Source organism: Halichoerus grypus, chromosome 12 (genome assembly GCF_964656455.1).
Source record: "Halichoerus grypus chromosome 12, mHalGry1.hap1.1, whole genome shotgun sequence".
Classification (NCBI taxonomy): Eukaryota; Metazoa; Chordata; class Mammalia; order Carnivora; family Phocidae; genus Halichoerus; species Halichoerus grypus.
Window position 1 is genome coordinate 65,206,608 of NC_135723.1, and position 13,704 is coordinate 65,220,311.

The 13,704-nt window shown below is 37.1% G+C and overlaps 1 protein-coding gene and 1 long non-coding RNA gene across 2 annotated transcripts in view; one reads left to right on the forward strand and one right to left on the reverse strand.

The window, feature by feature from the left end:
- The window catches only part of LOC144379583 (uncharacterized), a 34,688-nt gene that overhangs the window by 13,211 nt on the left and 7,773 nt on the right, over window positions 1–13,704 (forward strand). The window lies entirely within an intron of this gene.
- The window catches only part of TBX20 (T-box transcription factor 20), a 52,562-nt gene continuing 41,083 nt past the window's right edge, over window positions 2,226–13,704 (reverse strand). Inside the window, exons 7-8 of the mRNA XM_036101054.2 lie at window positions 4,018–4,130; window positions 2,226–2,566 (exon numbers count right to left, since the gene is read on the reverse strand). Coding sequence (XP_035956947.1) covers window positions 2,226–2,566; window positions 4,018–4,130 — 454 coding nt within the window. The remainder of the gene's footprint in view (window positions 2,567–4,017; window positions 4,131–13,704) is intronic.

The following is a 13,704-nucleotide window of genomic DNA, read 5'->3' on the forward strand; positions in this document are numbered from 1 at the left end:
CATTCTCATCGAAAAGAAAATTCAGATACAGATTCACTTTAGTAGACCAGTAATTTACCAGAGTATCAAGTAGCATCATGTTAAATAGCATCTAGTTTTGTTATTCCTGCTATAAGCAGCAGTACTGTGTATTAAAAGGAGTACTGGCAACAGGCCAACTATTAAGTATCAAATCCCTATCCTAAGCTCTATGGATACTTCAACATTAGTCATAGCTGCTTTTTTAAAGAAACGCATTATTTATGCTGTGTTTGAAAACAAACTACCTGTGGATACTGTAGCATAACATGCAAGAAGTTAGAAATTAGCCTGTGGTGTCTGCCGTAGGACTCTGAGATGCTCGGTTGGCACAGCCCACGCTTCTCCATAAGTAAACTATGGGGCCACAGTGGAGAAAAACCATTGCAAAGTCCAGCAACAATGGCATCACATAGACAGGCTCTGCCATTATGCCTCGTCTCCTAGACTAGAAATGCCCCGGAGAAGCATTTGGTATGGGAAAGCCTAATAGAACAACCAAATAAAATTCCATGCAGTCTGATGTGATCAGTATGTTGCATTTACTCCCAACTCTACTCTCAGCAGTGATATTTCCCATCTCTTTTAACAGATTCAGTACTTTTACAGTCAGAACAAAGTAGATACAAAATCTAAATTAGGTTAAAATAGAGTTTTGGGGAACACTGTAAAGAAGACAAGTTATATCTCATAGCAATCTAAAGTTGAAGGACTGTAAACTTTACTAAATTTCTGTTGTTAGGGAAACGAACTGTTGCAAAATGCCAAATATACTACCCTGACTGTAAATGCTTAGATATATGTTGCCCCCCAAATATAATGATTATATATAGCTAAAATATAATTAATTACTAAACACTAAAGGAAGGCTTAAGAAGACAGTAAGAATGCAAAATAAAGAGGATAAATGTTTTACATTGATTTACAAGCACTGCCAGTGTTTTAGTCAGGGGGTCATTGAGTTGACATACAATTTCATATAATGGACTAGAAAAATGGTAAAGGAGTCACTGAATGGAACAGTAAGAAAGAAGGACAAACCAGATATATGGACACACAACTTGTAAGCGTAGGTTAAATGGTGGCTATATGGGCATTCAGAATGATCATTCACAAATCCTTGTCAATCAGTGGTTAACAGCTAATCTAATAACAAAGCAGATTTACCAAAAATGAGAATTTGGCCCAGTCCATTTTACCATCCAAAAGATCTCCCAAAGCTGAAGTAAAAATGAAGGGGCCTTTGGTACCCATGGCAGAGAAATTCCCTTCAGAACAGGGCAACCGTTCTGTTATTGCAGACTGAGAGAAAGTCTCACGTGTCATCGCATAGAGGCTTTAGAAGTGTTCCTCCATGAGTAAGTCAGTAGTGCACTTAGAATGCAGCCCAGAAAAATAAAACCTCAGTTTTACAATGTAACACATAGAGCCTCTTGCTTCAAAATTGTGTATAGAAGGTTTTTCCTACATAAATGGCAAGTAATTGCAAGAAAGAGAATTAGGAAGAAAGAAGCCAAGACAGGGAAAAAGAGCTTGTCAGGTACTGGCCCTTCAGTATGACAAAAAGAACTTTGTGAAGTCATTACCGCCTATTCATCCACAAAATAGGATGCTTCAGCATTATCTCAGCCCCTTCCCAAGCAAACTAATACAAAGGAAAACTAAACATGCTTAAGCTACAACACTACAAATATTTCTCTATTGGCTCTCATTTTCTACAGGGAGAAATGGACTTAAGTTAGTCACTATGCATTACGGTTGGTATGTTATATATATTGCCTCTTTGAAGATTCTTTTGACCTGTGGAAAGCAGAAAGAAAACCTCTACACATTGATTTTATACATTACTGCATTGACACAGCATTTTTAACTGCTAGGTATAATGCACCTTAAAATTCATCTGCCTTGTGTTATGAAATTTCCTGGGTAAGTTAGTATACTATTGGTTGCAGGATTTAGGCTGGCTAAGTCTATACTGATTCTCTCTCGAACCCAAGAGCTGTTCCCAAACTACACATGACTCCTGGTCTGTGGTGCACTCCCTCAGCAGTAGGTTTTACTGTGAGTCCAGCTCTCCTCTTTAATAGGTCCCATGTCTCCTGGAGAGCTCCTGCTCTAACACCCCACATCCCACCCACCCAACCCTGTCCCATATTTCCATACCCATTTGCACATTCTGGATCTGGATTCTCCAAGGTTTAGAAGAGTCATACAAACGGTGTCATCACCGCAGAGGAATGGCGCAGTCCTTGGATAGCAGCATAGGGCCCCTGCTGAAAGTAGTGATGGTACCGAGGCATGTGGAATGAGGGGAATGTCGGGCCACTCCCCTGCATTGAGCTGGCAATAGCTGATGGTGTCAGAGGCATCCCAAGTCGGCTGTATGGTGGCAATGAACCTTGTATAGGATGAGGAATGGGTGTTGCTATGGATGCTGTGCTGGTGCCAAGTGCAGTCAGGGACTGGGGGTGCTGAAATCCAGGAAAACTGGATGAAGATGATACCCAGGAGCTGAGAGACAAATTATCAGACGTTGTAAAGGCTGACCCTGAAAGGAAAAACAACTCATTAGACTAGAAACTCTATTTCAGTGTGCGAATCAAGAATTACATTATCTGTAAGGATTGATTTATTTTTTTAAAAATATAATAGATCTGCAATTTAAAAAGACAAGCATGTCAACCATGAGTCACAGCTACCTTTCCAGGTAAGATATCATTTCTACCATATATGGAAGAGAGACTTTACTAAACAGAAAAAGACTTAACTCATTAGATGGCCTACATACTCCCAGAGAATGGCCAAAACACTAGAACCCTGCCTGGAAGTAATAACTGGATTCCCTTTAAAAGAGCTCCAAATAGCTGGTATCTGTCCTGACCTCTACAACATCCTTATAAGGAAGGCTGGACATATGAGCCTCAACAAAGTTACTGGGTTTCTAAAGGCACTGTGAAAACCCACAAGCATGTTTTTCTTTTTCTAGATTCCATAATTCCTTATTAAATATTTGACAAGTTACAAGTGTAAGTTTTTCTTATATCACAGCATCCACAAGTTTAAACAAAAGTTGACACTGAATTTTCCAACTGTATAATTAATTACTAGTAGTCCATTTGGATTTAGTTCGAAGAGATGTCCTATATTTTGACAGATTATGGTATTCCATATAAGAGTCATAAAATTATGACAGAGGGCTCTTTCCCCACACAAACATCCCTGTGCCCAGGTTTAGGCACCCTCTGGACTCCCAAGTGCAAAGTGCTCCTCTGTGAGTCTTTGGGACAGAGGAATTTTTCAGTATCCCCCTACTGTCACCGCTGGGGCCACTGCCTGTACATAATGCCCTTCAATAAGAAAATCTTCTTTTAAAAAGTGTTTTCCAGGGCGCCTGGGTGGTTAAATAGGTTAAGCATCTGCCTTCAGTTCAGGTCATGATCACAGAGTCCTGGTTTGAGCCCCATGTTGGGCTCCCTGCTCAGTGGGGAGTTTGCTTCTCCCTCTCCCTCTGTCCCTTCCCACCCCACCCCCGCTCATGTGCGTGAACACGCTCTCAAAATCTTTTAAAAAGTAAAGTCATTTTAGTCATCGATCCTAATAAGATATTTCTAGAATATCTTATAAGAGGAACAGATATAGTCCCCGATTTTCAGATTATAAAATTAGGGTTCAGAAAGACTAAAGGACTGCCCCCAGAGTCCAACAGGTCTTTGGTGGTAGATCACGGACAAGTAACTCCTGAGCCCTGACTCAGAGGCTTGATGTCCTTTCACTAGAAAACCACAGGAAACCATCAGGCAGAATAATCACTTAAGACTCAGAAGCAAAATAATGAACTGTATGGAAATCAGCCTCAGGGGCTATCCTTTCCTCAAGAGACTCCTGAAATACTCTGGGGGCAGACCGCACCCTGAGGACTACAAGTTTCATCACCTACCTTTCTTTCTCGTTCTGGGTGCTCTTGCTCCCAGCAGTTACGTAGCCTGGAAGCTGTCTTACCTCGATTCTGTGTTGTCTGAACCTCATCCCCCAGCACATCCTCTTCTCCTCCATAGGTACGGATGGGTGAGCGGGCATAGGAATGCTTCTGGATCAGGCTCTCCACACTTTCCCTAGGTTAGAGAAGCACACATCCTGAATAAACTAAAAAGTACTCGGAGATGGAGATGGGTCTGAAAGATAATTTATTACTCAGTAAAACCATTTTCTCAGCCAAAGACCCCCACTTCAGGGAAAGATGACATTCAAAACATGAATTTTATGCCACTATAGACCCCTCAGAAACATGACCTCAGGCATGCAAATACAAGCAAACATAACTGGATAGGATAGGGACGATCCCCAGAAATCCTACAACATGGACGGCAAAGAGGTGAACAAGGAGCTGGGAAACCAGACTATAGGAATGTAGAATTTAATGATTTGAAAAATGAGTGAGTGAAAATCCTGAGGAGCTGCAATGACTCTTCTGACTTTATCAGCTAATGAATATAAAACAAATACTTGACTGATACGAACTGCACTTACTCAACATCTGATGAAATGCTGGCCAGAAGTTCAGAATATCATTAGTCATAAAAAGACTCAACGTTCACTAGTAAACCTAGTAAGTGCACAGAGTATATGACAATATGGGTAGTTTGGATAATGTACACTTTGAGATTCCTGTTGCATTAAGACTGAAAATTATAGAAAACCTGTGAAGGTCACATAAAATGGCCATTAGGAAATTGAGGCCCCCAAATAAATTGGTTCCTTGACTTTGAAGGTAGTCTTCCTGTTGAAACATACTCTGACAACTAAAGAATGCAGTTAACTTTAACAACAAGAATTACTGGGGTGCCTGGGTGGCTTAGTCATTGAGTGTCTGCCTTTGGCTCAGGTCATGATCCCAGGGTACTGGGATGGAGCCCCGCATCAGGCTCTCTGCTCTGCGGGAAGCCTGCTTCTCCCTCTCCCACTCCCCCTGCTTGTGTTCTCTCTCTCGCTGTCTCTCTCTCTGTCAAAAAATAAATAAAATCTTAAAAAAAAAAAATTATTTTGGTATTGGCCCATTTGACCAGCTGCTGTTTAAAAAAAAAAAAAAGCCAGCAAGAGTTTAGCCAAAGAATTCTTTGCCAAAAATGCAAGTTGATAGCAGGTTGGTTTTACACAGTACACATCTCTAGAATAGCTGTGGCCTAACGATTAACACTGAATTAACCACCAAAGGATAAAAAAAAGAATTAATCTAAAAAATTGTGTGTTGAATGAAGAACAAATCAAACACCAAATTTCACATTGAAGGGACAAGGAAAGCAAAATGTCATAATAGCTTTTCAAAATGTAACACTTGTCAACATTTCACATAGATATACAGACTTTACTGGTGAAAAAAATACTAACTTATAGTGAATCTGGCCTTCTAGAAAACTTGTATACTCACAGAAATGAAAGCATTTTGTCATATTATGTAGCTTGCAAGTGAGGACTTAAGAGTAAACTTAAAAGAAAAATTAGTTACAGAAACAATTCAAGTTACATCTCCATTCCAAGGGAGTTTTAAAATAAGCATAGAGTACCAACTTCCTGTGGTCAAAATGATCAGGATCCATATCCAATAGATTAACATACAGCTAGTTTAAAAAGTGAAACCAGGGGCGCCTGGGTGGCTCAGTCGGTTAGGCGACTGCCTTCGGCTCAGGTCATGATCTTGGAGTCCCAGGATCGAGTCCCGCATCAGTCTCCCTGCTCGGTGGGGAGTCTGCTTCTCCCTCTGACCCTACACCCTCTCATGCTCTCTCTCTCTCACTCTCTCTCAAATAAATAAAATCTTTTAAAAAAAAAAAAAAAGTGAAACCATTCCATACTCACTGATATGGAAAGAACTCTAAGATATAGTAAGTGAAAAAAGTACAGAAGATATATATAGGTATAAAGTGCTACCATTTGTGGATTTAAAACAAGGAATATATATGTTTGTATATGCATAATATTTCTGGAATGTTCCAGTTTCATAACAGGAAACTGCCTAGAATAGGTCATCTCTGTACGGTAGAACCAGGGGTTTAAGGGACTGGAGCAATGATTCCCAACTTTGTCTTGACTCTCAAATTTGTCCCAAATCCACTTGAGTCGCCTGGGGCTCTTAACGAAGAAAAACTAAATTGAGGTATAATTAATATACAACAAATGGTACATATTTAAAGTGTACAATTTGACAAGTTGGGGCTTATGTGACCAGTGACACCACCACAAGTGAGATAAGAAACATACCTAACACTGACAAAGGCTTCCTCATGCTTCCTGGTCCCCACCCCAACAAGTCTGACCAAGGAAGTCACTAATATGATTTCTGTTCCTACAGATCAGTTTGCATTTTCTAAAATTATACAAAAATGAAATCATATCTTATGTTTTCTCTCTCTCATGTTTTCTTTTTTAATCTGGCTTCTTTCCACTCAGCATAATTACTTTGAGATCCATCATGTTGGAGCATATATCAAATAGTTAAGTCTTACTCTGAGTAGCATTGTTGTCCAAATTATAGTATGTACTATATGTACTATAGTTTACCTATTCACCTGTTGACCAACATTTGCCTTGTTTCTAATTTCTGTTACACCGGAAGCTGCTACCCATATTCAGGTATACTTTTTTTTAAATGGACATATGCTTTCACATCTCTTGTTTTCTTTGCAGAAAGGTTTTAGTTACAAATTCAAAACTATCATCAGATTGTCTGTTTCTTCTTGAATGGGTTTTGGCAGTTTGTGTCTGTCTTCAAGGAATTTGTCCATTTCATCTAAATTGTTGAAATTATAAGCTAAGCATTCATAATACTGCTTTATTATGCTTCCTTTCAGTATCTGTAGAATCTGTAGTGATATTACTCCCCTTATTCCTGGCTATGGTAATTTGTGTCTTCTCCCCTTTTTTCCCAATCAGTTTGGGTAGGGGATTGTCAATCTTATTAATCTTCTTTGCTTTTGGTCCCACTTTTCTCTATTATTTTCCTGTTTTCTATTCCACCTATTTCCATTCTGATGTTTATTATTTCCTTTCTTCCACTTACTTTGGGTTCAGTTTGTTCTTGAGATGAAGCTGAAGTCATTGATTTGAGATCTTTGTTCACTTCTAAAGTAGGAATGTAGGGGTGCCTGGGTGGCTCAGTCAGTTAAGCGTCCGACTCTTGATTTCAGATCAGGTCATGATCTCAGTGTTGTGGGATCAAGTCCTGCACTGGGCTCCACACTCGGTGGGGAGTCTGCTTAAGATTCTCCCTCTCCCTCTGCCCCTCCCCCTGCTCACTCTCTCTCTCAAATAAATAAATATTTAAAAAAATAAAAATAAAGTGGGAATGTAGCCTATAAATTTCCTCTATGTTTTAGCAGCATCCTGTAAGTTTTAAGTTTTTATGGGCTATATTTTCAATTTCATTCAGTTCAAGATATTTTCTAATTTCCTTTTTGATATCTCCCATGACCCTTGGGTTATTCAGACATGTTATTTATTTTCCAAATGTTTGGGAATTTTCCAGTTATCTTCCTGTTACTACTGCTTTCCAACATAATTCCATTGTGGTCAGAGAACATACTTTGTATGACTTGAATGCCTTTCAATTTATTGGGACCTGTTTTTTGGCACAGGGTATGGTCTATCTTAGCAAATGTTCTCTGTGCACTTGAGAAGAAAGTATATTCTGCTGATGTAGGACAGAGCATTTTATAAATGTCAATTGGGTGAAGTTGGTTAACAGAGTTGCTTAAATCTTCTATATCTTTACTCATTTTCTGTCTACTTGTTCTGTCAGTTTTTAAGAGAGGAATAGTGAAATCTCCAACTATAATTGTTTATTTTTCTATTTCTCCTTATAGTTCTGTCAGTTTTGCTTCATGTACTGTACTTTGAAGGTCTATTAGGCACATAAATATGTAGGACTGTAAGTTCTCCTGATGAATTAAACCCTTTACAGGCATACCTCAGAGACATTGTGGATTCAGTTCCAGGCCACCAAAATAACATGAATATTGCAATAAAGCAAGTCAAATGAATTTTTTGGTTTCCTGGTGCATATGAAAGTTATGTTTACACTACACTGTAGTCTATTAAGCGTACAATAGTATTATGTCTAAATAAAACAATGTATATACCTTAATTTAAAAATACTTCATTGTTAAAAAATGCTAACCCCATCTGAGCTTTCAGCAAGTGGTAATCTTTTTGCTGGTAGAGGGTCTTGCCTCATTGATGGCTGCTGACTAATCAGGGTGGTGGTGCTGAAGGCTGGGATGACTGACAATTTCTTAAAATAAGACAACAATGAAGTTTGCCACATAGATTGACTCTTCCTTTCACAAATGATTTCTCTGGGGCATGTGATGCTATTTGATAGCATTTTACCCACAGTAGAACTTATTTCAAAACTGGAATCAATACTCTCAAACCATGACTGCTGCTTTATCAAGTAAGTTGATGGAATATTCTAAATCCTTTGTTGTCATTTCAACAATCTTCACAGCATCTTCACCAGGAGTAGATTCCACCTCAAGAGACCACTTTCCTTGCTCATCCATAAGTAGCACCTCCTCATCCATTAAAGTTTTATCATGAGCTCACAGCAATTCAATCACATCTTCAGGCTCCACTTCTAATACTAGTTCTCTTGCAATTTCTGCCACATCTGCAGTTACTTCCTCCACTGAAGTCTTGAATCTTCAATTTGTAAAAACTGCAGTAACTACAAATCACAGTAAAGTGATGTGCAGTATAATGCAGTATGCCTGCACCAGTATGAAGTGATCTACTTTATCCATGGTAAGTCCTTTGCTCTGAAATCTGTGATATTAATATAGCTATTCCAGTTTCTCTTTTGACTAGTGTAAATATGGTATATTTTTCCCATTGCTTTACTTTGAACCTGCTGCCTTTAGATATAAAGTGCATTTCTCATAAGGCAGCACATATTCGGATTGTGCTTTTTAATCCAAACTGACAATCTCTCCCCTTTAACTGGGGTATTTAGTGCATATATACGTAATGTGATTATTAATATGGCCAGGTTGAAGTCTATCATCCCTATATTTGCTTCTTACCTTCTCATCTGCTATTTGCCTTTTTCTTTTTTTTGCCTTCTTTTAGGTTGTTTTATTATTTCATTTCATCTCCTTTGTTGGTTTACTGGCTATAACTTACTCTTGTTATTTTAGTGGTTGATTTAGTATTATAGTAAATATTTTTAACTTACTACAATTTACTAGGCAAATGATAAGATATTACTTCAAGTATACTTAAGACTTATAATAATATATTTCCATTTCTCCCTTCCATCCTTTTTGCTATTCTTGTCAAACATTTTACTTTTACATAAATCTGACATTACATTGTTGCTGTTTTGTTTAAACAATTATTTTTTAAAAGATGGAAATAATATGAAAAAATCTGATCTACTTATCCTTGTAGTTACCATTCCCACTGCTCTTCATTCCTTCGTGTAGATCCAGATTGACATCGAATCTTCTTTCTACCCGAAGAACTTCCTTTAACATATTTGTAGTGTAGTTTGTTGATGGTGAATTCTTTCAGCTTTCATAGACATCTGAAAAATGTCTTCATTTTACTTTTATTTTCTTAAAGATATTTTTGCTGAGTATAGGATTCCCGGTTGACAGACATGTTTTCTTTCTGTACTTCAAAAATGGTGCTCCACTGTCTCATTTACTTTTTTTTTTCTATTTACTTTGTTTCTGAGAAGAAATCTGCTGGCATCCTTATTTTTGTTCCTTTTATGTGATGTCTTTACTTCCCTGGTTGCTTTCAATATTTTCACTTCATCATACTTTTGAGCAATGTGATTATGATGTGCCCTGATGTTATTTCTCCAAGTTTCTTGAGCCTCTTTGGATTGTGTGTTTTCAATTGTCATTAAATTAGGAAAAATTTTGGATATTACTACTTAAATATAATTCTTCTCCCACCCTACCCCCCCAACTTCCCATCTACCTTTCAGGAACTCCAATTACACATATATTAGACTGCTTAAAGTTTTCTCATAACTCACCAATATGCTTCATTTTTAAAAATTTCTCTTTGTTCTCTGCATTTCACTTTGGATAGTTTCTATTGTGTGTCTCGAGTTTACCAGTCTTTTCATCTGCAATGTGTACTCTGCCATTAACCCCATCCAGTGTATCTTTCATTTTATACATTATAGTTTTTATCTTTAGAATTTTGATTTGAATCTTTTGGACAGCTTCCATCTCTCTGTTTAATTTTTTGAATATATAACATAGATATAATAATTGTTTTTAATGTCCTTGTCCTGTAATTATAATATTTGTGTCAATTTCATTTTCAGTTGATAAATTTATCACATTATTGGTCATATTTTCCTACCTCTTTGTACTTCTGTTAATTTTTGATTAGATACCAGACTGTGAATTTTATCTTGTTGGGTGCTGGATGTGTTTGTATTCCTATAAATATTCTTGAGCTTTGTTCTGGGATATAATTAAGTTACTTGGAAATAATTTGATCCTTTTGGGTCTTGCTTTCAAGATATCTGAGGGAAGAGTGGAACACTCTTTAGTCTAGGATTAAGTTTTCCTCACCACTGAAGCAAAAACCTTCTGAGAATTCTGTCAAATGCCCTGCAAATCACAAGGTTTTCCAGTCCATCTGTTAGATGTCAGAACACGCACTATTCCCACTTCTGTATAAATACTAGAGACTGTTTCCTCTAATCTTTTCAGGTGTGTTCTTCCCCCAAGCCTCTGGTAGTTTCCTTGGATGCATGATTTATTCGGATCTCTGCTGAACAGTCAAGAGGGATCCCCTAAAGATCTTTGGAGTTCTCCTATCCTACAGTCTATCCTGTGGATTCTGTTTTGGTCTCAGCAGACTCTTAGCTCTGCCTGTTAAACTCGGGAAATTTGCCAAGCTCTGCCTGTATTCTCTGCTCTTGTGCCGTGGCCTAGACACACTCTCAGACTATATGCTGATGCCATCATAGGGCTCACCTCATTTGATTCCCATCCCTTGGGGATTACTGTCTTTTGTTGCCTAATGTCCAATATAATTAAAAAAAAATTGTTTTGTATATTTCGTGTGTTTCTTAATTATTTAAGGCAATAGAGTATACTTGGTCCTTGCTACTTTACCTTTACCTGAAGCAAAGTCCCTCCTGGAGATCTTCTAAAGATTCAAAAACCCAGGCCACACCAACAGAACAAGTAAACCACAACCTCTGGGGGTAAGACACAGGCTTCAGTAATTGTTAAAGCTCCCCAAGTGACTCCAATAGGAATGCAAATTTGAGAACAGAGGAGAGGTATGTGATGGATGTTTTCCACCATATACTCCCCTGTACCCTTTGAATTTTGAACATATGTATTGTTCATTCAAAATTAATTGGAAGCTATAAAAATGTCATGAAAGTAATACCCTACCAATTAACAAAAAGAAAAGAACAGCTGAACTAACACCAATACTTATTCCTTATAACGATTGATAAAAATTGTCATTATCATGCCAATTTTTTATATAGTAAATGCATTGAAGGTAGAGTGGTATATTGGAAATATCATGGGCTTTAAAGTCATTTATCGAATGGATGAATGTACAGATGAGTAGGTGGACCATCTAGAACCATTTTCACATTCTAGTTCTGTTACTTCCTTAATCTCTCCTCATCTATACATTGAGGAGCATAATAACAGCCTCACAGGGCCATTAATTCATCCAAAAATATTTACTGAGTACTTATTATGAACAAGGCACTATTCTAGGAATTGTGGATATAGCAATAAACAAAACATAAAAATCCCTGTCTAACAGGGGAGTAGGCTAGAGGGAAAAGAGAGAGAGAGAGACATTAAGAAAAATATGAAGCATATTAGATGACGATAATAGTGCTATGGAAAAATAAAAATAAAGCAGGGACTAGTGATAAGAACTGTAACTGTGAGGATTAACTATGATAAGGCATTTGAACTGGCCAAAACAGAGTCTGGCATGTAGGAGGTACTTAGTAACCTATAAAAGTATATCTAAAGCAGGTAAAAATATTTTATTCTCTTAGATTATATTTGTCTCCAATTTATTCTACCCATCTGAATAATCCTAATACAGAATAATGAGATCTAAACAGGAAGTTTTTTCTTGGTGATAGAATACTAAAGTCAGCAGAGAATTTGACTACAGTGTTATTTGCAGTTCTCCTATAAAATTATACCTATCATAAAACATAAAATGTTAAGCTTAAGCAAATCCATATCACTTGTTTAAAAGTGTAACTTATTTTTAAAAATCTCTTGAACAGACTTGTTGAATCCTTTGATTTAGACTTGTTGAAATGAAAATACTTTATTATATACTAAGAGGCATAGTAAATATATTAAATGCAAAACTTAATGGAAAGGATAATTTGGCATGACATGGATGCTAATTAATCAATTTGCCAACTGCCCCATACTTTAACCTTTATATGCCCACACTCTGGTGATGTTGGACCCCCACAGCCTTAACAGCAGATGTCACTTCCTCAAGGACTTAATTCACTACAATATTAGAGAGTGACTGTCTTTGTGGGTAACTCAGGTCATTAAGAAAAAAGTCAAGCAAGCTTGGCAACCCTTACTAATATGAAAATTGTAACATACCAAGCTGATGTCCTTTTTAGTCTGAGCATGTGCCATACTGTTAATATTTAAAATGAACTTAGATGGTTATTTTCACGAGAAAGGAACTTGCTTCAAATACCCTAGGAAACATTTTCTCTTTGTATAGTTATAAAAGAATGGCTATCAATGAGCCCATTTTGGATGATCTATTTCTATTTCCTCTTCCGATACTATGCACATAAACTGCTCAATCCAATCATTTAAATTCAAAACCAAAATGTAGTATTTGCTTCTCTAAAAGTACCCTTATATAAAATCACTTAAACATCTTTCACATACACACCCAGATAAATCATTTCCCAAATAACAGAATGAATCACTGCCTTGTGAAATATCTTGCTTTTCTATAAGAAGTACATTATATTCATTTTGTCCTTGGTAGATCACTGGTATCATTACTTATTCTCGTCTCTAAGAGAGAGAAAAAAAGGATTTTATCAAAGTGATTTACTTGTGTCAGGCCTGAAAGTGAACTGAAAGCAATGGCAGTTCTTATATAAAGGATGGCATAATTGAATTATTGCCTTTTAAGTGATTGAAAACAGTGGTGCAATATCAGGGCCATCTCTTTGAAGATGTTGCAAAGAGTAGACAGCCCACACTGTTTACTTTGTGTCTAATCCCTGTTTCTAGCAGAATGAAAAGTGCAAAGAATTTGTTTAGCCTAGAAGCCCTATTGCAAGGACTTCTAAAATATTGTACCCTGAAAAATAAGGGATGACTCACCTAATGGGTTAAGTAATTTAGGTATCACAAGCTATGACAGTGTCTTGCAATGCTCAATTCTCTAATATCCCAAAGCAAGAGACTATAGCTTTAGTAGGCTTCCTTTGGATTTAACAGATAAATAAAATGGGTACCATTACTGAAGTACCATTATTAGCCTTTCTAAATATCTAATACTAAATTATTTTTCTAGGCAAAAAAAAGTACGTTAGTACGTTATTACCTTAGGTATTTTTAAAAGATCTCTTTTGACTACTATGTAACCATCAATTTCAAGAATAATATACATGTGAGAGATACT